General features: G+C 55.0%; 1 protein-coding gene across 1 annotated transcript in view; it reads right to left on the bottom strand.

Annotated features, from left to right (window-relative positions):
• The window catches only part of NKD1 (NKD inhibitor of WNT signaling pathway 1), an 82,185-nt gene that overhangs the window by 22,010 nt on the left and 37,449 nt on the right, over positions 1-22,726 (bottom strand). Inside the window, exon 4 of the mRNA XM_049621240.1 lies at positions 5,346-5,412. Coding sequence (XP_049477197.1) covers positions 5,346-5,412 — 67 coding nt within the window. The remainder of the gene's footprint in view (positions 1-5,345; positions 5,413-22,726) is intronic.

Here is a 22,726-nt window from a genome sequence, read left to right as displayed (position 1 = left end):
CTTTCCAGGAGGATCTTGTTAAAATGGAAGTCAGAAGCTGGCACTCGCCTACGCCTTCTCTTCAAAAGCAGCGTAAAACCCAAGCGTGTGGTCCCACCCCTGCCCGCTGGCCCACCCTTGGCCCCAGTGGCTCCTCCTACCACATAGGCCTCCCTTTTGTTCTTCCCTAAACCCCAAGTTCCTTCCACCTTGGGGTCCGCTTGCTCCTCCTGGCTGCTCTCCCTTCACATCCTCCCAAGGCTGGTCCTTCCTCAGCTGACATGTCACCACCTCCGAGAGGCCTTGCCACAATCTACCCCTCACGGCGTTTTACCACTATCAGAAATTTGCACGGCCGTTCTCTGGATTATTCAGTCACTACCTGCCTCCCTCAGGCGAGCACCCTGCCAGTAAGGCCCACCTACCTGGTTCATGGTCGAGCACCCAGGACTCAGCAGGGCCCCACGCCTGCAGGAGATGCTCAGCTAAATACTCCCTGAATGAGCAAGAGTCAGAGGCCTGAGCTCCATTCTCAGTCTGCTGCGTTACCTTAGACGGCTCACGTCCCCTCTCTGGGCCTCAGCTCACCAACTACAAACGAAGGGGGCTAGAGGCCTTCCCAGGGCTCCTCGGGTCTGTGAGTGGTTGACACATCACACCTGGGGGCCGAGACAGACGGACCTGGGCCGCAAGGGGGAGTACACAGGACCTGCCTGGGTGGCCCAAGGGAGGGGACTGTCTGACTTCACGCTGTTGACTTCATTCTTCCAGTGAGTATTTATTGAGCACTTACAGCATGCCAGACTCTATGTCAGGCGCTGGGAGAAGAAGGAGACATTCAGAGATGCTAATAGGATTAAAGAAACTTTGAAAATAGGTCTTCTTTGATCTGGACTGGTAAATAATTATAAACACCAGTTGGCTCCCTTTCAAGAAAAGACCCATAAAACAATAAGACTCATGACAGCTCACAGACACCGGGCACTTACTCCGCACCAGGGCCGTTCTCTGGGCTTACATAAATGACCTCACGGTCTTCACGGGAGCCCTGAGGAAGAAGTGCTAATGATTACCCCCCCCCCCCCCGACAAGGAAAATGCAGAACAGAGAAGTGAAGGGATTCACCCCAGGTCACCCAGTGAGTTGTGGTTTAAAGCCCGGCTGCTCTGGGGCCCGACTTGCAAATTCCCAAAAGGTCCAAATAAAGATAGGAAGGTACTTCCCCTGGGTTCCGAGGGGGTGGGGGTGAGACAAACTTCGGCGCCCATCCAGAGTCAGGCAGGTCCTAAGCTCACAGTGGGGCCACTCAGACCCCAGGGCCTCAATCCCAACACCACAGCCCTGCTGGGCAGGACTAGCTACTCTACCACAGCCTCAGGCTGGGGAAGTGGGGATCCCATAGGCCCCATCAGGCCAGACCCAGGCTGCGCGGAGGGAGGCCTCACCACCCACCCCCCCACCCCACCCCCCACCCCCACCCCCGCCCAGCAGCCCTGGGTCCTGGAGGGAGGACCTGGGCCCCAAGGGGAGGGGCCTCCTGACTTCACTCATCCTGAGGGTTCCTTGATGGGCGTTCTGTGAAGTCAGCTCTCCATAGATGCCAGGCAGGTTACTCTTTGCCTGCTTTCATCCCCAAGTGGAGGTCAGAAGACAGGAAACAGACTCGGTGTTAGACTCAATGGGCAGATACTAGAGGGGGAGGGGCAGAAGTGAGTCAAGGCACGGGGAGGGAGGGGGACAGCCCCAGGTGGAAGGGAGAGAGGGGACCTAGAGAGGAAGCTGCATCCTATGCCGAGTGGAGAGGACACCCCCAAACACAGCTCTTCCGGGGGCCATTCAGGGTGACACAGGTCAGCCAAACAAGGGTGGCACCCGTTTGCACCTCAGGCCACAAGCCACAGGCCACCACCGCCTGTCCTACGGCCCAGCTGGGGAGGTGGGGAAGCCAGGTGGGTACTGGAGTGACGAGTGGGGCTGGCCGCCCATGCTCAGACCCCAGCCGGGCCAGCAGAGGGAGGGTCCCTCTCCCCTTCTCCCCTGGAAAGCCAGCCTCGTGTCCGCCCCTGCCACGCCCAGCCAGCTCTCCTGGCTTGGGACTTTTGATGTTTACTCTGTTCTCTCCACAGTTCAAAAGGAGCTCGGAAGCCTCGCACCAAGCCCAGACTTAATCTGCCATCCCGCGAGCTCCCAGCTGGCCAGTTAAGGCGGTTAAGATGCTGGATTAGGGCCGGCTTTACATAACAACGCAGGAGCTAAAGCCGTCCTCTCCTGGGATGGCTAAAAGACTTCTTTTTATCTTCACGCCTCAGATGGCCTTTTTTCTCCCTTAAACAGCCCTCCAGACCGCCAAGAGGCAATGAACTTGGCCAACAGGAAGACAAAGGAGAGAGTCAGGATTCGGTGTGCTCTCCCTTGGCCGGGTAGCACAGAGGGATGTCCCCAGGCCAGGTGGATGCTTCTCGGGGACTCAGCAGCACCTGCTCTTACTGTGGCCACGTCCCCCCATTCTGGGGGGTGCGGCCTCAGGCCTCTGCGCCGAGGGCGACCGTGGCACCACAGGCAGTCACGGGCCCAGCATCCTCCCAAGGAGTCCCAGGGCCACGCGGGCAGCCCAGGCGCACACCAGAGCAGTCTCGCTCTTAACTGCTTCATCTACACAGTGCTCTCGCTTTTTAATGCTGTGGCTCGTCTCTCAATCCATCCTCCTTGTGAAAGTTTGAACATTCATCACTATCGTCCTCTTTGTGCCCACTTTCTGATTTTAGTATCCTCCTCCCACGCCCAAGAGGAGCTACTGTCTTTGTGTGTCGAGGCCTCCAGCCACCCCGTAATATGCACGCGGTACACACGCATATGTGCAAGGAAATACAGAGTGCTGTGTCGTGCCCTTTTTCACACAAAACATACTGTGACATGCTGCATCTTTCTGCAACCTGATGTGTTTTGTATTTTCTGCTTCCGCGTCAGCTTTGGTTTGAAGAAGAGGCCAAAAAGCTTGACCGCCGACAACTTAGTCCGACCCTTAGTTGGGAAACTGAGGCAGGAGAGTGGCCTGAGCCCCCTCCCTCATCAGTGGTGGCACCAATGTGCCTAGACATCATCAGTAATGAGCAAGGTGCCCAGGCTGCCCTTCAAGGCCAGGAATGCAGCTGGGGCAGGGGGCGGGGGGGGGGGGGGCATGGGGTCAGACTGAATGATGCCAACCTCACACCCTTTCCCCCAACGGGAGCTGGGACCCCCAGGCACCTCATATTCATCCCCCATCCATCAACCAGTGTTTGTAAGTGTCGCCCTCCCCGTGTCTCAGGGGTTCGTTCTCCCTGCAAGGAGCCCACAGCCTCCGTGCACCCACAGAGTCCGGTTCCACATCCCCACTCATCATGTTACAGAGGGCAAGGGGGGCCCAGAGCGGAGGGACCTGGCCACGATCCACAGCAGGTCACTACCAGAGCTGGGAGGGGAGCCAGGGCCAACGTTCCTTCTACTTCATTATAACAGCACGCATGCTCTGAATGCAGACATCAGGGGGAAGTGGATTCCATGGGCGGGCCATTTCATGTCTGATTGAAGGCAAAGACACTTCACTTGAAATCAGTTACATGGTTTCAAACTGAGCCTCAATGGACAGAGAACTGCCTTGTTTTGAGCAGTAACTAGAGGCTCAACAAATGATGGATAGAAAGACAGATAGATGATGATTGGAGGATGATGGTTCCGTGGATGAAGGGATGATTGAATCCATCCACAGGTGGAGGATGGATTATGGGTGGCTGAGCTGGCTGGCTGGTGGGCGGGTGACAGGAGAGTAGAGAGGAGAATGAAAAGGCAATGGATGGATGGATGGATGGATGGATGGGGCGTGACCAGTGGGTGGGTGAGTGACAGGGCAACGAAGGGACAGACAGATGAGTGGTGGTTGGATGGGTAGTGAATGGGCGATGGATGGAACAGATGGAGGGATAGATGAACAAGAGAATGAACTTGCTAATGAGTTATGGTGCGAATGAGCAAATGAATACCTAACAGGAATGAGGGCTGATGCCCCTGTAATCAATGTCCGGGATCAGCTCAATCCCTAAGGGCTTACACCCTGCACACCCTTATCTGACTCCCCAGATCTCTCGGCACCAACTCCTGACATCTCTCTCCATGGAACCAAAGATGACAGCTGAGGCTTGAGGGGAGCCAGGGCATGACAGGATGAGAGCTGTAGAGCCCCTGCGTGCAGCCACCAGATCTGCAAGCAAGCACGCTCAAGGGAAACACCCCCAAGCCTTCACAAAGCCTTCCATCCATGGGACTCCCCACCCTTGGTTCAGGACCTGCTCATATTTGAGTCTGATAGATACCTGGGTCCCAGCCTGCCTCCGGCTCCTGGGCAACTGGGTGGATCTCTTAAAACAGTGCTTCTCAAAGTGCACAAGTCACCTGGGGAGTCTCTTACAGTGCAGATTGGATGCAGCAGGCCTGGGGCTGAGCAGGGGGACCCTATGCTTATGACAGCTATCAAGCTGGATGTGGCCACAGTCCTCAGGCCTGGCCCAGGCTCCCCTTGAGAAACCCTCGGCACTGTCTGCTCTCCTCTCAAGGCTCTACAGGGGCCCAAGGCCTAGATCCCCCTAAGACCCTCAGCTCTCCTACAAGTTGCCTGTCCTCACCTCAACAGCGAGGCCCCTACCATCCTAAGGCTTCCCCAGTGCAGTGATTCTCTTCTCGGATTCTGAGCGTAAAACGGAAATGCTATCCCGCTTCGCAAATGCTTTCCAATCAATGCCACCTATGCTTTGCATCAACTCAGGGAGTCCAGCAGGGAGAAGGCTCTCATTCCTGTTCTGTGAGTGTGGAAACTAAGGCTCAGAAAGGTGGCGTGCCTTGCCCAAAGTCAAGTCGGTGCTCCAGTGTCCGCCTCCTTTCCCCAACAGGTGCTTCCCCTTGAACAAAGACAGGAGTGAGCGGAGAGCGGCCAGTGGGGCGCCATTGGTATGTGCTCCAGCTGAGCGACGTGAATGACAAATGGGGAAATAGATCAGCTACGTGCGGAACACAGTTTGAGGGGCCAATGAGCCGCTACTGTGATCACCCCCCAATGGGAAAGCTGAGCTCCAACAACCTGTCCAAGGCTCCACAGCCAATACAGAGCAGAGCCAGGATGCGAGCCTCGGGAGCCTGGCTCCACTCTGGGCTTGGACCTGTGAAGGGCGATATTCCCTTCTTGCCTCTCACCCCCACTCACCCCCACTGACAGGGTCCAGTCCTCCGCCTGGTCTGCAGAGTTTCCAGAGGGCACACAGGGCACACGGTAGACTAGACGGCCCCTTCCCCATCTCACTGCACCCTGGGAAGAAGAGAGCAATGGATTCCAGTACCTTCTAGCCGAAAGCCTTCCTCTTCCTCCTCACTGAGCGTTTCTCTGAAAATTTCACCCACGAGCTCCTAGAGGAAGACAAAGCAGGGACATTAAGCAAGAATTGGACAGAGTCAGGTAGGAGCCTGGTGTTGGGACGTCATGAAGGTGTGCCCAGCTGGTCACAAGGAAGCGGGGATCCTGCTCTAATTCTTCCAATGGGAATTTAGGTCAACTGAGGTGGATCCTATCACACTTGAAAAGTGAATTATCACCATGCTTTTCAGGAAGTAACTTTTTCTCAGCTCACTATAAAATACTATACCCGACCACACTTCTCCCTCAGAAAGGAAGTTCCACCCTCCACCCCGGAAAAAGACAGAGACAAGATGAGAAAATGTCTCTCATCTACACCTTGGAGTCAACTCGACTCCAGCAAGCCGACCCTGTGGGCCCCGAGAAGGGATCTCAGTTTGAACCCTTCTCCAGCAGAGGGTCCCGGGCGGGCCGTCTCCATGGGTTTACAAAGAGGGCCTGGAGTGCCCAAGGGGAGGTCTCTACTACCCTTAACTTAAACCCCAACTCTTCAGCATCACATTCAGAAACCTTCATGCTTTGGCTCGGGCTGATCTTCAGACAGGCCTGCCACATCTCCCCCGTGCACACACCTGCCAGAAACCAGCCTGATCCTGGCACATGCCTTGCCTGGTGGCATCCTTGAGGATGCCTGGCGGCTTATCCCATATGGCAGAGTTGGTCCCAACCAGCCTGCTCAGGCTGTCATTCAGATGTGGTCAAGTTGGCCAGGGGACTTTGGTTGGTCCACAGGCTGGGAAATTTCTGGGATGTCGACAAAGGTACGACCTATCTCACCCCACCCTTGCAGGACGACTCTAGATACGGAAGAAGCAGGGCCGGCATTTGCCAGACTGTCTTCTGCATTTTTTGGTATTCTGCCCGTAAGAGTTCTGTGATCTAAAAAGATTGTTCTAAAGTTATGCAAGATCCCGTACTGAAGAATTTACGACAGTAATGGACACTGTGAGTATCCAAGTAGTAACTGAGGCTACGTTCCCCAATTTTCCTCCTATTTAGACCGTGGAGTTTTGTTTTACACAAGCATCACATGGGATTCGTGTTCCGAGGAACCCACTTTGGGAAATGCTCCTCTTCTGGGGGAGAGACAAGGTTTGAGAAGTTATACTGCCTTATCTCTTTAGATGCCACAACAATGCTACGGCAGCATTTCTCGAACCACAAAATGACAAGCAATAAAAAAGCCCAAACTCAGCAGCTGTCACCAACTTCTCTTTTTGAAAAAAAAAATGGGGGGCGGGCAAAGAGAAAGAAAAAGAGAACGTACCCTTCTCGTTGAAAAATTAGAAGGAAAAAAAAAATCCTGCACCTCAGATCCTTAACAGAAAAACCAGGGCTTGCTTTGATTAACCAAACAAAAATAATGCTTTGTATATCTGATCTTATCAACTGGACACAGCTGGAGCTAAGCCTCTTCTTTTCTTTTCTTTTCTTTTTTTTTTTTTTTAAGGATCAACAGCTGACATTTTATGGATCAGGGCCGGTGTTCTCCTCTCTCTCTCCTTTCAGATCGTTCGGGGGCGTCACACACTCTTTCCTACGGGTTGTGAAAATGTGGCCACTCAGACTCCCGGGGTCCCACTGACTTCAAAACCAGGCTGCTTGATTCCTGGAGAGAGGATGGCTTCTCCCTCCTCCTCCGCCAATTATCATAATCACCGAACACTTCCCGGGCTTGTAAACTGGCTGTTTGTGTTAACGGCGCTGGAGTTGACAGGGAAGCAGGGAGCTGGTGACAGGGAAGGGACGCGCTCAGGTGGCATCATTAGATGGCTGGGACGCTCCGGCAGCCAATTAGAGCCCATCTTTCATGCCAGAGGAAGACGGATGCCATCTCCCCATAAAGGAGCACTTCCTCACAGGAGCAGCTGACGGTCTTCAAGGGAGTCAACAGCCCGCTTCACGCTCGGCTCTTCTGGAAAGCGGGGGTCTCAGTGCTGACCTTGGCCCGCCACCCTGACCGCTGCAGGCAAGGCAGACAGGACCTGCCAGACCCATACTTTTGAGCGCACGTGTCTTCTTATTGGCAGACTTGGAGGAGTTTAAGGACTCCCAACGTCACTCCCAACAAAGCAGCCGTCTGGAACCCCGATAACGATGCCTCACAGTGTGTATCACGCACTCTGAGAACTGTCTGCTGTGAGGACGAAGCTCTCTGACACAGTAAAGACACATCTCTGCATATTAAAGCAGGCTTCTGGCAAGCTCCGGGGTCGGCCTCTTCCTGCTAAACCTTACCCTGCTCTGTATAACCCTGTGAGAGCTCCTCTGCGCCACGGTCCACTGACATACTGTGCAGTTACAGAAGCTCGACATTGGCAAACGTTCATTTCATCCGCTGAGCCAGGCGGCCCGGGGCCAGTGCCGTGCAGTGTCTGTGGTCTTCAAGCTTTGAATCGCTAAGCTAGAGGCAATGCAGTGTGGAGCCAGACACAGGATCACGTCCTGGCTCCCTTGCCTCCCTCGCCCTTGGACCGGGCTGGCATTGGCATTGGCCAGCCACTGCCTTCTTGGGACCTCAGTCTGTTTCTCTGTAAAATGGGCACAATGATGAACCACAGCAACGATAGGACAGCTGACCTTCTCGAACGTCTCCTAAGTGCCAGGCACCGTGCGAGGCACCTTATGAGTGTATCATCTCCCTCGATCTTTGCCACGGCTCCGCGCTTTCTATCTCTCAAGGAATAAACACTCATAAAAATGATCTGCAATTTGTAAACTCAGAGTTAAAACTGTTATTATTATTTTTTCTGCGAAGAAAGCACCCTCAACCCTCCAGGGACATAGGAGACAGGACATAATGGTAATGACAGCCACTTGCATCATTTACCAAGTGCTCCTGGTGTATGAGGCACTGACTGACAGACTCCTCACAAGAACCTCCAGAGAATGGGGTTCCCAACAGCCCTGGATTTAAGTGAGGAGGCCCCAAGGGGCCAGGCGAGTGGCTCTGGATCATCAGCTAAGATTGGAGCCATGCCTGGCTTGGGCTTATGCAGTGGAATCAGGGCTCCTGTGGGCACGGGGACGGAGGCAGCCAAGAGTCTGGGCACTTGCCAGGGACCACGGATCACACTTAAAGAAGTGTAAGAAAAACAGGCTGGCTAGTGGTTCCGTGGGTGGTGAACAAGTACTCCTGTTTGTCCTGCGCGACTAGAAGGGCCCACGGCTCCTCCCCGCCAGGTCTGGGACTTGGCAGGGCCCTGGCCAGGAGGCCCGCCTGCGAGGTTTGGGGCCAGGCCCTCAGGACCACCCTTCAGGAAGGCGCTCAGACCCCTCGACGGCCGCGAGCCCCGCTGGGAGCCCCAGTGCAGCAGGTGCAAGGCACAGTACTGGAATGGATCAGACCCTGGTTCAAATCCCAGCTCTGCTTCACACAAGATGCATCATTTGGGTGAGGGAACTTTCTCGGCCTCCCCACATGTACACAGGGATGATAGCACTCATGATGCCTCAGGGCGGGTTGTGAGGGTTAAGTAAGCCACGGCAGGTAAAGTGTTTCACGTTACACCGGATACGATTGAGGCTCATGAGACCGGTAGTTACTGTTTCCTACTTCTTCTTCTACAATGATTGTCAAATGGCTACCAGAACTTTGCTCAGAGAAGCTCAAAGTCTCACCAGACCCAATGTGCCCTCAAAGACACTGGGAAACACCCTCCTACCCGGCATAATGTTTTTAATGCTTCGCATTTAATCCTCAGGGCAATCCTTTGAGCTAATACCATTATTGTCCCCACTTCGCAGGTGAGAAAACTGAGGCACAGAGAGGTTAAGTGACTTGCCTAAGGTCACACAGCTAGTCAGTGTCAGAGCCGGGATGGAAGGCAGGCTGCCTGGCTCCAGAGCCCACACCCTTCACTGCCCCCCCATAAGAAGCCCCAGTATGGGGCTTGGGATGCAGTGATTTCCCTTCACTGCTGCTTTGTCTACTCAGCCATCATTCTGGCCCCTGGTCCCAGGCCCTTTCTCCTCTGACCCTCAGGACAGTCGGCCTCAGACGAGGCTCTAAGTTCTGATCAAAGGCCTCTCTGGACCCCCAGGCCTCCTGTCGCACCTAGCCTGATGCCAGGCTGCCCCCTGCTCAGCGGTCAGGCTTGGTGGCCTTTCAGGCCACAGGACCCAGAGCCCCCTCCCCCTCCCACGTCCCAGCACCGCTGTTCCTCTGCCCCACGCCGGGCCCCAGGAAGAGAGGCCAGCTCCTCCGGGCGCTAAGTGCAGCCAACACCAACCCAGAGTCCAGAATTGCAGGCATGAGGCCTTATAAGGCCTCCGGGGACGGGAAACCACATCAAAGCAGGGCTTGGGAGCGGGCTGGAGTTCGGTTAGGGTTTTTCCTCTTTGTCTTTGAGACTCATACTCCTGAGCTTAATATCTTCCCCCACCGCCTGCCCCGGCAGTCCTTTGCCAATCTTTCTGTTCTCTAAGAGCTAACAGATGTTGGTGCCACGGGTTTCAAAGAAAACTCCTGGTGCCCACAGAACACGGCACAACTTATAGATTCCAAGAATGCACAGGGTTGGGACATGCCAGGGGAAGAGAAGGGTGGGGGGCACGACCCAGCCACCCAGTAACCCTTAGATCCAAGTAGTCCGCCCTGGAGCTGCCCCAGGAAATTTCTGGCAAGCTGCCTCTTCCCAGCACACTGCACAGACGCAGGCCGGCCAGGCGTGCTTGGGGAACCGGCGCCGCCGCGGGCAGGCAGGCCGTCCAGGGCAGGGATGCTCTGTCCCCGGAACCCGGCCGAACCTGGGAGCCCGGGCCCCTGCCGGCCCACCCTCAGCAGCTGAGTGGCCGCAGACGCCTTGCTTAACCACTCCGGCTCCCACTTTGCTCTTCTGTAAAATGGGGATTTAGATGTAAAGAAAGTCAACGAGAAAAGGGAGACAAAATACACATAGCGGGATACACTACACTTGAGCTTTTCTTCTCCTTCTGTAGTGCCCTTCTTTTGCCACGTGCTTAGAACATCCTTACATTTTATTCCTGCAAAAACCTAACGTCCAGTGGTTCAACGCCCCAGGGTCCACCCCCGGATGACATTCTCATGAGAGCAGCAAGGAGGCACGTTTAAGTTCAGTAGTGTTAAGGGTATAATGCACCTGTACATCTAAGAAAATACCAGACCAAACGTCCACGTATCCCCATGGTTACCTCCAGGAGGGAGGGACAAGAGAGATGGAGAATGAGAAACTTCAACTTTCTCAGAAGCAGTCTAATTTTTGAGATGAGTATATTCAGGTATCACTTGCACCACTAAAATCTAATTTAATAAAACCCCACACAATAACCCACTTTACAAGAAGGACTTGGAGCTCAGCCAGGAAATTAAGGGACTGGTCCAAGGTCACTTAAGGAGAGAAAGTGGCAGAGCTGGGGTTAGAACCCTCCCGGCCCCGGGCCCCTTGTCTCTAGAATGGGGTGGGGGTGGGGGGTGCCGGATGATGCTCATGGTCCCCTTGAGAAGAGATCTTCTGGGGCTCCAGTCCCCCTACCCAGCAGGAATCAGGAGTGGAAGGAAAGCCATGGCCATCCACTTTCGGGGCCTCAATGTCCCCATCTACAACGTGCACTTTAACCTGTGGACCTTTGTTACTTCTGTCCCTGAGAGTCACTCTACCCACCAGAATGGCAGGTCAAAACTTGGGGGAATTCCCCACTCCACCCCAACCTACGCAGCGTGCAACCCAGGGCTGAAAGGTAACCACTGGTGAAGGGCCGGGGGTGGGAAGGTTCCTGGGGCCCCGGCTCCGGTGACAGGCCAGGAGGGACTGGGGGTTCCCTCCTCCCCGAGGATGGGAGGGAAACAGACTTATTCCTCCTTCCAGAAAGACACAGCACCTCTTCTCAAACAAATGACATGTGGGGCAGAGCCCTCCGACATTCCCCTGAGGACAATGCAGCCTCCCATGGCCATGTAGCCCCCACTGGGGGCTCCGGGCTCCGCCTGCCCAGCACCTGTCCCCCAGCTAAGCGAACTCAGAGCCCTCCCCCTGGGGATGCTTCTCACAGCGGCTGGCAGGAAAGAAGTCTTCTCCGGTGCCAAGGCTGTGTATAATCTCATCTCCAGCTGCTTGTGACAGCATACCCCAGAAGCGAACTCACAAAGGGACAGAGAGAGAGACCAGTGCCCAGGGGAGGGCACTTGGTCCAAGGCCCTAGGCCAAGTCGTTTCTAGAAGTCAGCTCCCCAAGCGCAGGCAACTGGGTCTAGAACAGTGCCTGATATATAGTAAACAGCAAGTATCTGTGGGATGAACCTTGGGGCCAGATACACCCTCGCCTGTGCTTCCTGGGGGAGGGGACAGTTACAGAAGCCACTGAGCTGCCCTTGTCGCTTACGGCAATTCACGGTGGGCTTCTGCTGCTTTGCCATTGAAAGCTCTGACCCCCGGAACCTTCAGAACCACATTACAGCCCCCCTAAAATCAGAGCCCAAGATCCCGGCCAAGCTCAGAGGCCAGAGGGAGGAAGCTGCCGCCACCTGCTAAGCAGGGGGGCACCTCCACGCGTACCCCCAGCTGGAGAAGGGCGGGGAGGCTGAGCAGAAGTGGCCTGCCTCAATTCCCAGAGCTGGCCTGCATGTCTGGCCTACAAGGACCAGGCCTTCAAGACTCTGAAGATGTGCAGCGGTAATTAAAATTCCTTGGATTTCTCCCCGACTGTTTTTATCTGCTCAAGATATAATCCCTCTGTTCCCATTGGCACATCCCAGCCTCTGCCCCCCCACATCCCAGGGACTCCAGCCTGAGCCGGCTTTCTGGACTTGAGGGAACACTTATCAGGAAGGTGGACGGTGGTGGGCATGGGTTGGGATGGCAGAGCCGAGCGGGAAGGACTTCCAACCCGGGGCCTGGCCCTGGGGCCACCACATCCCTACTTCCTCCGAGCCTCAGGCCCTAGACGCTACAGGGTGCAAATAACCTCCGAAGATGGCTTTGCCCAGTCCCGTGTCCTGGAGACACAGCTGGCCATAGGCGGCAACGGGCCAGCAAGGTCCACTTCCTGGGCTGTCACCCCAGCAAGCTGCCAGCCTCCACCTGCCATCATCCCAAATGCCCCCGGAACTGGGTCCCACCTGGGCGACCAAGAGTACTTCATGTTTTTCTTTAAATTGGCCCTCTCTCTCTCTCTTTAAAACCTAGTGTTACCAATAAGATCCGTGAAATCGTGGGTGTGATCTCCGAGTTATGGTAGGGGTCGTCAAAAATAGAATCCACGTGAAACAAATGCAGAACCATGAAAATACAAGCCGTCTGCCGACCTGTCTCAAGCCCCATCCCCCCAGCAGAACGCAGATCACACCTGGGGAACTACAAGGTTTCAAGAGCCCAGAGCTGAAGTCCTCTGCCCCCTCCCCCACCCCCAGTGATCAGGCTGGTTCCCTGGACAGGTGGGAGGGGGTGGGGGAGGGGGGGAAGAGACACCACATAAGACAAGCACCAGACGAGGACAGAAGCAGGAATGCTCTCACGGCCCAGCGGCCTCTCCTCCCGCCCGGGACAGGCCCTCCTCTAGAGCGGGTGTCCGGGGACCATGAATCCTAGGCACAGATTAAAATAACTGATGCCAAGAGAAGACAGCAGAGCTTGGCATTACCCAGGACCTGCCTTGCTCTCCAGTCTTTGGGACTTCAGAGCTCTCAGGAGGAGGTGACCCAACGCGAGGCAGACTGTCCGGGGCTGGGCGGGACGTGGGGCCTCAAGGGTCTGCTGTTGGTGTGACGGGAATTTTCCTACTAGATGGCAGTTCAAAGGAGTTTCTACAGTGGAAACCAGGATCCGATGGGCTTGTCAGGGCGTGGGAGTAACTGAGGTCAGGAACATAAAGGACTCAATGATAATAATTACCAGCATTTCTTTCGCAAGCGCCTGACGTGTGCCAAGAGGTCTGCTCTGCCAGCACATCAGGGGCCTCGCTAACCGCTCCCAACGGCCCTGAGAGCCGGGTGCCATTGTTACCCCCTGCGGCCAGGAGGTTGGAGAAGTCAAGTGACTCACAGGAGGGTCCGACTTGAGCCCTGGCCCCTCTGCTTTATACCGTGTGACCTCATACAAACGATTTCCCCGTCGGTGCCTCGGTTTCTCCATCTCAACAGGGAAGTGACAGCAGCCGCCCAGCAGGACCACTTAGAAGGGGAGAGGAGACTGCGTGTGTGAAGGGCCCGGCACACCCACCGGGTGGCCAGCGTGCCATCACGCAGCTGTTCCCTCTCTGCTCTCAGGGGCCCCTGTCCTTCACTCCCCACCCTCCCGTCCTCTTGTCTACCCCCCGCCGCCTTCAGGGAGGCCCCACAGCTGATCAAAGCCGGACCCGGGAGCACCTCAGCCACCCACGGGCCTCCAGCTCCAGCTGGCGGCTGACACTCAGCGCTTCTCAGTCTCTGCCTCCCTCCGCCCCCCGCCCGGCCCACGGCCAGCCACGCTGCTGACCCTGCTACGCCACGGAGCTGCCCGCCACTGGCCTGCCACACGGCCGGCCTGCCACACCACGCAGCCGAGCGCTGATAACAGGAGAGGCCGAGGGGGCTGTGGGGCGCCTCGGATCGCTGAGCAGCTGGGGCAATCTCTGCCAGCGGCTCCTGGCCCTGGGACAGGGCCCGGGTCTGCTGCCAGGGGCCAGCGGGTGCACCCTGCTGAGCAGGGTGGCCGCGAGCCAGGCTGCTGGTGACTGACAGCACTGTCATCTGTCGCCCGGAGAGCGGCGCCCCCATAGACGGGGGGTCACCTTGTTGCGGGAAAGGATGTGCACCCCGCCTGGGGCAGAGGTCGGCCCGGCCAGGAGCCCTGTGTGGCCTGGGGACCTGGGGAAGCGTGTTTCTCTCAGCCTCAGGAGTGAGGGGCTTTGGCTTCTCGTTTCTCCTCTCTTGGACACGTGCACACGCATGGACACACTCAGGCCACCCCGTCTGCCCTAAAGCTCTTGCAGAAGCCGTCGTTCTGCCCCTCCGATGTCTGCCCCTGCCAGGCCTCCCTCTCCTGCCACAGCCCTGCTCCCAGGGCCTCTCCCCAGGCCCCTCACAGGCTGGACCCCACCTTGGGGTCTCCCGACCCCTGTCTGGGCTGTTTCTGCGGCCTGGGGAGCCCTCTACCCTCAACTGCTGACTGCCCGCTTGTGAAGTCCTGTCCCTGGGGCCCCAACCAGCATGACTGCTGACCCCCAACCGCCCCCCCATGTCGCTCTTGGGCAGAATCAAGGGTCGCATGTCTGGTCTCCCCGAGGACTCAGTTCATTTGGAATCTTAACTGTTCATGTGCCACCAGATCTGTGCCTGTCAGTCTCCAAGTCCGTACCTATAAAATGGGCCTATGACACAGACGTGCCTTGAATGTCCCATAAGAAGGTGGACATGGAAGAAAGGAAGGGTTAGCGGCACTGCTCGGGAACCCAGGCTCCCAGGGTCCCAGGCGCCGGCCGGTGGGAGAGCAGGTGAGGACCGCCGAGGGGCCAATCCTGTTGTGCTCCGAAACGAAAGAGGCATATTCTCCAGAACACTTCTGGAAGGACATGCTATGCTTTGCATAGGTAAACAGTGGCTACCCTTGGGGAGCAGGCATGGGCAGCCGGGGAGCCGTCCCCTTCAGTTGCCCAGCTTTCTGGACTCTCTGGGTTTGTCCTGTCTCTCCCCCGCTCCCGTCCCCTCCCCTCCTCTTTCTCTCTTTTTTAACCAAGAACGCGCAATAGTCTTATACTCAAAAGACACTGAGCTTTCTAAAGCTGTTGCGCTAAAGGGAACGATGTGGCTTCACCGCCCACGCCACACTCACCAAGCTGTTCCACAGGCATCTCCGACTTCACGCGTCCAAACTGACTCCCGCCGGCCTCCCTGATTTCCTCCCTGCACCCAACCAGGGCATCACCCTCCTTCCTGTTCCTCAGGCCAGCAGCGCAGGGGTCAGCCTGCCGCTGCCCTTTCAACCCTTCCGCCAAGTCCCTACAACATCCTGCCGGCTCTGCCTGCAAAACGTACCTCGAACCCAACGCGCCCTCACCTCCTCCACACCTAAGGTGCACGCCAAGCCAGGGAGAGAGGTCATCCTCTCTCACTGGGACGATGGCCACCATTTCTTAGTCTCTGCCCTTCCCCCTCCATTCTCCAAAGTCCTCCTAATGCCCTACAAAGCCTCACCCAGCCTGTCTACCCCATCATCTACCTGACCTGCTGTTACTCCCTTTCATGCATTCTGCCCCAGCCACCCTTACCTCCTTGCTGTAGACCTGTCGGGCACACTCCCACCTCAGGACCTTTGTACATGCCGTTCCCACCGCCTGAAACTCTATTCCCACATATCCTCTCCTCCTCCCCTCCTTCAGGTTTTGGCTCATCTCATCACCTGGGTGAGGTCTCCCAAACCCCTCTATTTAGATGGCAGCCCCCACCCCACCCCCCGCCGCCTTCCCTCACCCCTTCTCTGCCTTAGTTTCCTCTGGGGCACTTATCACCATCTGGCGTACCAAGTACTGCCCGACAGAGGAGGTGCTCCACGAATACGTGTCAAACAACTAAATGCGGTTCTAAGTTTATGGACCCAGAAAAACATTCCCCGCATTTTCCTGAGAGAGGCAAACAGTCGCCACAGAGCGGAGAGAATACGATCGCATCCACGAAGATTATCCGCATGCGTTTTCCACGCACAGCGGTCACACAGGCGCATTTGGAAAGAGCGGCAGCAAATGGTCCCAGAGGTTGGGCCTGGGCGCCGGATGCAACATTGTCCAATTGCTTGCTGTGAACGTGCACGACTACTTCTACAATCAGAAATGACGGGAAGCGTTTTGAAGAAGACACACGCAAGCAAACGGAACTGGGGGCCCACGGCGGTTCAAGAAGGATTCGCAAACAGAAGTCTGCCGCCAGGTGGTGTGGTCTGAAACTTTCCAGTGAAATGGGTGGTTTCCAGATCCCATCTGGGAGGGAAGGAGGAGTACCAGGCTTCTCTGCACCCCAGATCCCACGGCCCCCTCCCACGGCCCCACCACGTGCACAGCCCACAAAGAGAACCCTCCGGGAACCCGACTGTTTCCCAATGCTCTTGGCTGTGGGTGCGTAGGAAGCCGGGGGCGCTGGCCAGACCCTTCTTTGTGGTCATGTAATGCAGACAGGCTTTGATTCCAGAAATGGCAAGAGGCCAGCTGAGCATATAAAACTGGGCTGTCGCTGGGAGCGGGGGAGGGCAGCTCTCTCTCTCCCGACCCCGATGGCTGCACATCAAATTCTACTATTACCATTCTCAGGCAAGCCAAATCTTTTTTTTTTTTTTAAGGTGGGGAGGGGTTGTAGGAACCCGAAAGGTGGCTGTCTGCTCCTACGGGTCATACCAGGGACCCCTGCCGCCACAGTGGTCCCGCCGGAAGCCCAGGGAAGCCTAGGAGGTGCTAAGCCTTGGCTGGCATCCAAGTTCTAAGGACGCACTTCGACCTGGGGACAAGAGAGCATTCACAGCAGTGACTGTGTCCATCGCACCTTGTCCCACTGCAGTCCCCGGGTCGTCTGACTCACCCTGTACCCTAAGAGGTCAAGAAGGAGCGCTCACCCCCTTATAGACGAGAAGGCTTTTAGGCTGTGAAAGGGGAGGCAGGAACACGCAGTACAGTCGGGAGGAACCTAGACCCCCGAGAGGAAGGCCAGGGCTCCTGACACACGACATCTGGCGTGTTCCTGGACGCAGAGGAAGAGTGGCCTGCAGACGTGTACAGGCAGCCCCTCAGACCGCAGGCATCCGGGCCACACCCGAGCCCTCGTGCAGGGGTTCTGACCTGAGGGAAGGTCCAGACCCCCTGAAGACTGGCCCCCCAGGAAAATGCCACACAAACAAAACTGCACGCTGAACCTTTCTGCGAACGTTTCAGGTTAAGAACCTCTCGGAGGACACATGGGGAAACTCAGGCCTCAAAAGGAGATAGCGCTTGCCCCCAGTCGCAAAGCGTGGCACAGCCACAATCAGGATCCAGAACACTCAAAGCGGGCCGCAAGAGCCAACAAAAGTCAGTCCCCCCCACAGGGGCCAGAAATAAAAAGCAGAGCCCCTCCACTCCACCAGAAGGCAGGGAGCGGGTGCCCCGGGTCAGCAAGTGCAGACTCAGACTGGTGTCCCCACAGGCAGGGCTCTATGGCTCGTGCAGTTTGGGGAGGATCCCAGGTTCCTCACTGCGGGATTTCTCAAACGTCGCAGCCGATTCGCATCGGGAGCCCCTTGAAGTGCTCGCAGTGCACAGGTTTCTCCAACTTCTCGAGACACTTTGACTATGGCCCCTATTTCGATCCCTTGCCATTTCCGCATGCTACCCACACCCACCTTCAGGAAGCTTTCCCCACCGGCGGCCCACACCTGAGAGGCATCTTCAGAAGACTTCAGAGAACTGCCCCCTCCCCCCCACCGCCGCAATCCCGCCTTCCGCCAGGTGGCCCTGAGCCCTGCTTCCTCACCTCCAGTGCGGGCCAACTCTGAGCCAGAAGTTACCTTCCAGAGCTCCTTGCAGGTTAAGGCTCAGACCAAGATTTTTCCTGAAATTGCACATAGCTTGCCTTCCCTTTGCTCTGCTTTCTCCCCTTCCTTCCTGATCTGCCCTGGGAGAACATCCTTCATGAATCACTTGCACATGATCCTTGTCTCAGGCTCTGCTTCTGTGGTACCTGATGGCTCTTCACTGAACTACCAGTTGATTGCAGGAATCTGGACACGTTTGGTGAATTCACAGGGAGCAGACAGGCCGACCAGCAGGTTGGTTAGTCTCAGACAAAGGGATCACCCCACGGCCAGTCCAGCAACATGAGGAGCCAGGCATCCCATGCCGGGACTCAGGTCTCACTGGCAGACAGAAACAGACATTTTCTCCCATCCACCACTCACCCCACCCCCATTTCAATATACGCCTCTCTCCATCTCTGGGGCCTAACTCAAGTACAGGGAGCCCTTCCTGAGCACTTCATCCTCCAGGGACTTCTCTCACTGAACGTCCATAGCTCTTGGGGCTGGATTCACAGATGTACCTTCAGGAGAAATCCAAGGCTGAAGGAAAGCTTTTTATCCCTCTCTTTGTCTCCGTAGTGAGCACCTGTGATTTGGACAAACAACTCCCCGCCCCATCCCCCCAACATCCATTTCTCCTTCTTTTGGTAACACCTTGATTTTCCCTGGAGAGCCACCCCTCCACAGGCTTGCCAGACTTCACAAATAAAAACACGGGACACTCAAATCTGAATCTCAGATGCACTCATGCAGCATTTGGGATATACTTATGGAAAAAAATGGTGTTTATCTGAAATTCATAAAACTAGCTGTTCTATATATTACCTAGAAATCCTAGCCCTCCACCACTTTCACTCATGAGGTATGGACAGGGTTGATTTGTCCCCCTAACCAGAAGGGTGGGCACATGTTCCAGGCCCGATCAGTGAGAACTCTGCACATCCCTGGTCACAGCGGTTGGTCAAGGCCAGACACATGACCCGAGCTTGGGTCAAAGAGATGCTTCTCTTTGACAGCTTCTCTTTTTCTGCTGACATTAATGAGATGTGAGGGTGGGAATCTGACCCTGAAGAAAACATTTTACCTCTTTACAGAGAGATTCTGTCTAAGAAAAAAGCCAACACAAAAGAAAACAGAACCAGGAGGTGAAATAGTGGAAAATGGGTCCTGACAACACTGAGTGCCTGGATCAAACTATGCCTGAAGCTAGTCCTCTCCCTCGACTTTTCAATTACATGAACCACTAAATCACCCCTTTTTACTTAGACCAGTTTACTTAGAGCTTGTTTTCCGTCACAGGCCCCTGAATGAGTGCTGCTCAATCCGGCCTCCTCTGACGCCATCCACCAACCCTGGCACGATGCTGTGTGGAGTCACGCTCAGCAAATATTTCAGTTGCTTGTGTCTCTAACTTTACACTTCACTGTGGCAGGTGGCATGGGATTATGGGAAAGCCTGGGCTTTCAAGTCAGACAGGCCCTGATCCCATCCCAGCTCTGTCCCATTCCAGGGCCTTGCCCTACTTCCTCGAGCCTCTGGGACCCTCAGTTTCCTCATCTGTAAAACGAGGATACTAGTAACTGTATCTGTGTCCATAGCCACACAGTTTTCTGCCCAAACCAGGTCACTTTTGAGAGTGAATGGGGGAGCTATTAATAACCAGGCCAGGACAACAGGAGTGACTAGGAGTGTCATGGGTAAATGGGCCGGCAGTAGCCCTACCTACAACTGACCTTGCCCACCTGCACCCACCCCCGTGGTCAATGCCTTCCACCCTGTCTCCCCATCACTGCCCTCTGCCCAGGCCACTCCCACTATTCTCTCCTCCTAGCTGCCACCTCGTTCCTTCTCTTCCAGCTCAGCTTTAAGGTTCCCTCCTGGAGAAGCCAGCCCAGGACCCCCCAGACTCGGCATGGCCCCCCACTCTGTGTCCCCCCCCACCACCTGGGATGCCCTCATTGCAGCCCTCGGCGCTCTGTACGACTACTTGTGGATCGCCAGTCTCCCCACATGGCTAGACAAGCGCATAGAGGACAGGGACCCCACATTTCTTCACTACTGAAGGCCCTACTGACCTGGCACAGTGCCTGGAAGGCGTAAAACATAAGCCAAAAAAGTAAACAGCTAACTCTCCTTTTGCCTCCTGTCTGCAGGTCTCGTGTTTCTTCCGTGTGTCGACGGGACCGTCGTGGGTGAGATGGCAAGCAGGGATGAACGGGGCTATGAATCACGGAGCAGGGAGGGCATGGGGCAGGGGTGGGACCCGCCCCCTGGCAGGCCAGGACACGCTGATAATGTTCTCAGAGCCAAGGGCTCTGGGGACCGCAGCCCTGGGAGGCCCCGCCGAGCCCAGCGGCCCGCAGGCGGTGACGGCGGCAATGTGCTGGCCCTACGACAGTTTTCATTGATCAGGGGCCAGTGTGGACTGGACCTGGGCCGGCTGCCTGTTCCAGAATCCAGCCCTGGCTCCTGCTCAAAACACAGGCCCGGCGTCTCCCTGCAGCCTCAGCCAGCTGTCCTCAGCGGCGGCCAAGTCGCTGCCCAGAATGCAAATTGGGCAGGTGCAAAGGGCCTCTCCAACCCGAAACTGAGGCCATGACATCCCACACACAGCCCGGGTTGTTCTACTCGTGAGCAGACAGCGTCCCCTTGGGTTGCCGGGCCCCTGCCCACACAGCTCTCCCGGCCTACCCCAGGGCGGCCTCGCCCGCCTCATTTCTTGGTTCTGCCGGGCTCCTAGGCTGAGGTCAGCTACCTGGAAAATGTTTTGCCGACTAGCTCCTTGGCTCACACCCTAATCCGGATGGCACACTACTTCTTTATTTCCACGGGATCCCTCCCCTGCTCTGCAGCCTTCAATGGCTCCCTCTTTCCAACCAACTCAGATCCCTGTTGTTTTGCCCTACTTTCCCAGTCCTGCTCACCGGGACACAAACGGTTATGGCAGGAAAAAAAACGCTGGTCTGGGAACGTCATATTCTGCCTCAGTTTCCCCATTTGTATAAAGAGAGGAGTCAAGAGGATGTCTCCAAAGGCTTTCCTGCTACAGCAGGACATGATTCCATGGCCTCATGGTAGGGTCAATTCAGCAAGGCCCGGACCTCCATCCTTCCTCTGCTCTTTTTAGGCCACTTCATAGGACCGTCACCACTCGCAAAGCCACCAGTCAGGTCAGTCTCTCAGGACTGTCTGTCTCAGGAGCAAAGGAAAGATATATGAGATTTGAACATGTCCCTCAATCAGATTCTGGATCAGTCTCACAGGTCAGTCTCTCAGCCCCAACACCCTGCTCCAGGAGTGCTGCAGTGACCCCAGACAGAAAGTGATGTGTGGCTCGAAGACTGAGAAACAGCAGACACATACCTGCATGAAACACCCCAGGAAGGACCCCAGCAGCCTCAGCTTGACAATGTGCATCTCCAAAAATAATGAATAGCGGGCTAATTTTACAATAGGTTGAGTCCTAATGGCCATGAGCTCATAACTGCACCACAAGGAGCCTGAAGCATCGCTGAGTGGGGTGGGGCCCAGCTTCTGCCCCAGACCACCTGGTTCTGTCACCTTCCAGCTGTTAACTCCTCTGTGCCTCAGTTTCCTCCTTTGTATTGCAGGGAAATGATATTATCAACCTCCTGGAGTTGCTGTGATGATTAAAGCAATATTTGCAAAGCACTTAGTGCCTGGCTTATCAGAAGCCCCACATAAATGTTTGCTTAATAAATAAAAATAAGCACACAAGGATTGATATGGGAGACGAAGTTGAGCCCAAGAGTCCTGGAAAGGACTGGGCCTCTTCCGAGGCCACACTGGACCTCTCATGCCAAAGGCGGATATTCCACTGGGCCAGTGGAATGAGCTGGGAGTGCTGGCCACACGGGACTTCCATACGGAGCATGCTGGACCTCAGAAACACAAACCCAAACAAAAACAAAACCCCCTGAGTTTCTTGTAGGCAGCACATAATCCGGTTATTTTCTTAAATCCATTTAGCCACTCTGGGTCTTTTGATTGGGGAATTTAATCCATTTGCCTTTAATTCTTGACAGGGAAGGATTCGCTAGTGCCATTTTTTTCATTGTCGTCTGTTAATTCTTATAGTTCTTCTGTCCATCTTTCCGCCTCTTGCTGTCTTCCTCTGTGTTTTGTGATTTTTTTTGGACTGACGTGCTTTGATTTCTTTCTGTTTCTCTTTTGTGCCATTTTAAAATTTTCTCTGTGATTGCCATGGGGCTTACATAAAGTATCTCATAGTCCTAACAGTGTAGTTTGAGCTGCTAACAGCTTGAGTTCAATTTCATGAAGAAATTCAACACCTACTTCTCCCTCCCAGCCAAACTTTAGGTGACTGTTGTCACAATTTACATCTATTTACACAAATTACACCTATTTACATCCATTGTCTATCTATTAACACATTTTTATAGCTATTTTTCATATTTTTGTGTTATAACTTTCATAGAATTCAAAATGATTTACCCACTGCCATTACAGTATTCTGTATTTGTACATTTTTACTAAGGAGTTTTATACTTTCTTATGCTATTGCATTGCTATTGAATGCAACTTGAAGAACTCCTCTTCCGCGTTCCTATAAGGCAGGTCTGGTGTCCCCCCGATCCCAGCTATTGTTTGTTTGGGAAAGACTTTATCTCTCTTTCATTTCTAAAGGACAATTTTGCTGGGTATAGTAATCTTGGTTGGCAGTTTTCTTTTCTGAGCACTTTATTTTATTTTATTTTTTTTCTTCTTTTTTTAGAGAGAGAGCATGTGTGAGTAGGGGAAAGGGGCAGAAGAAGAAGAAGAAGAAGAAGAAGAAGAAGAAGAAGAAGAAGAAGAAG

This window comes from Panthera uncia (assembly GCF_023721935.1).
Source record: "Panthera uncia isolate 11264 chromosome E2 unlocalized genomic scaffold, Puncia_PCG_1.0 HiC_scaffold_19, whole genome shotgun sequence".
In the NCBI taxonomy this organism is placed as follows: Eukaryota; Metazoa; Chordata; class Mammalia; order Carnivora; family Felidae; genus Panthera; species Panthera uncia.
This window is presented reverse-complemented; position numbering and strand designations above follow the sequence as displayed.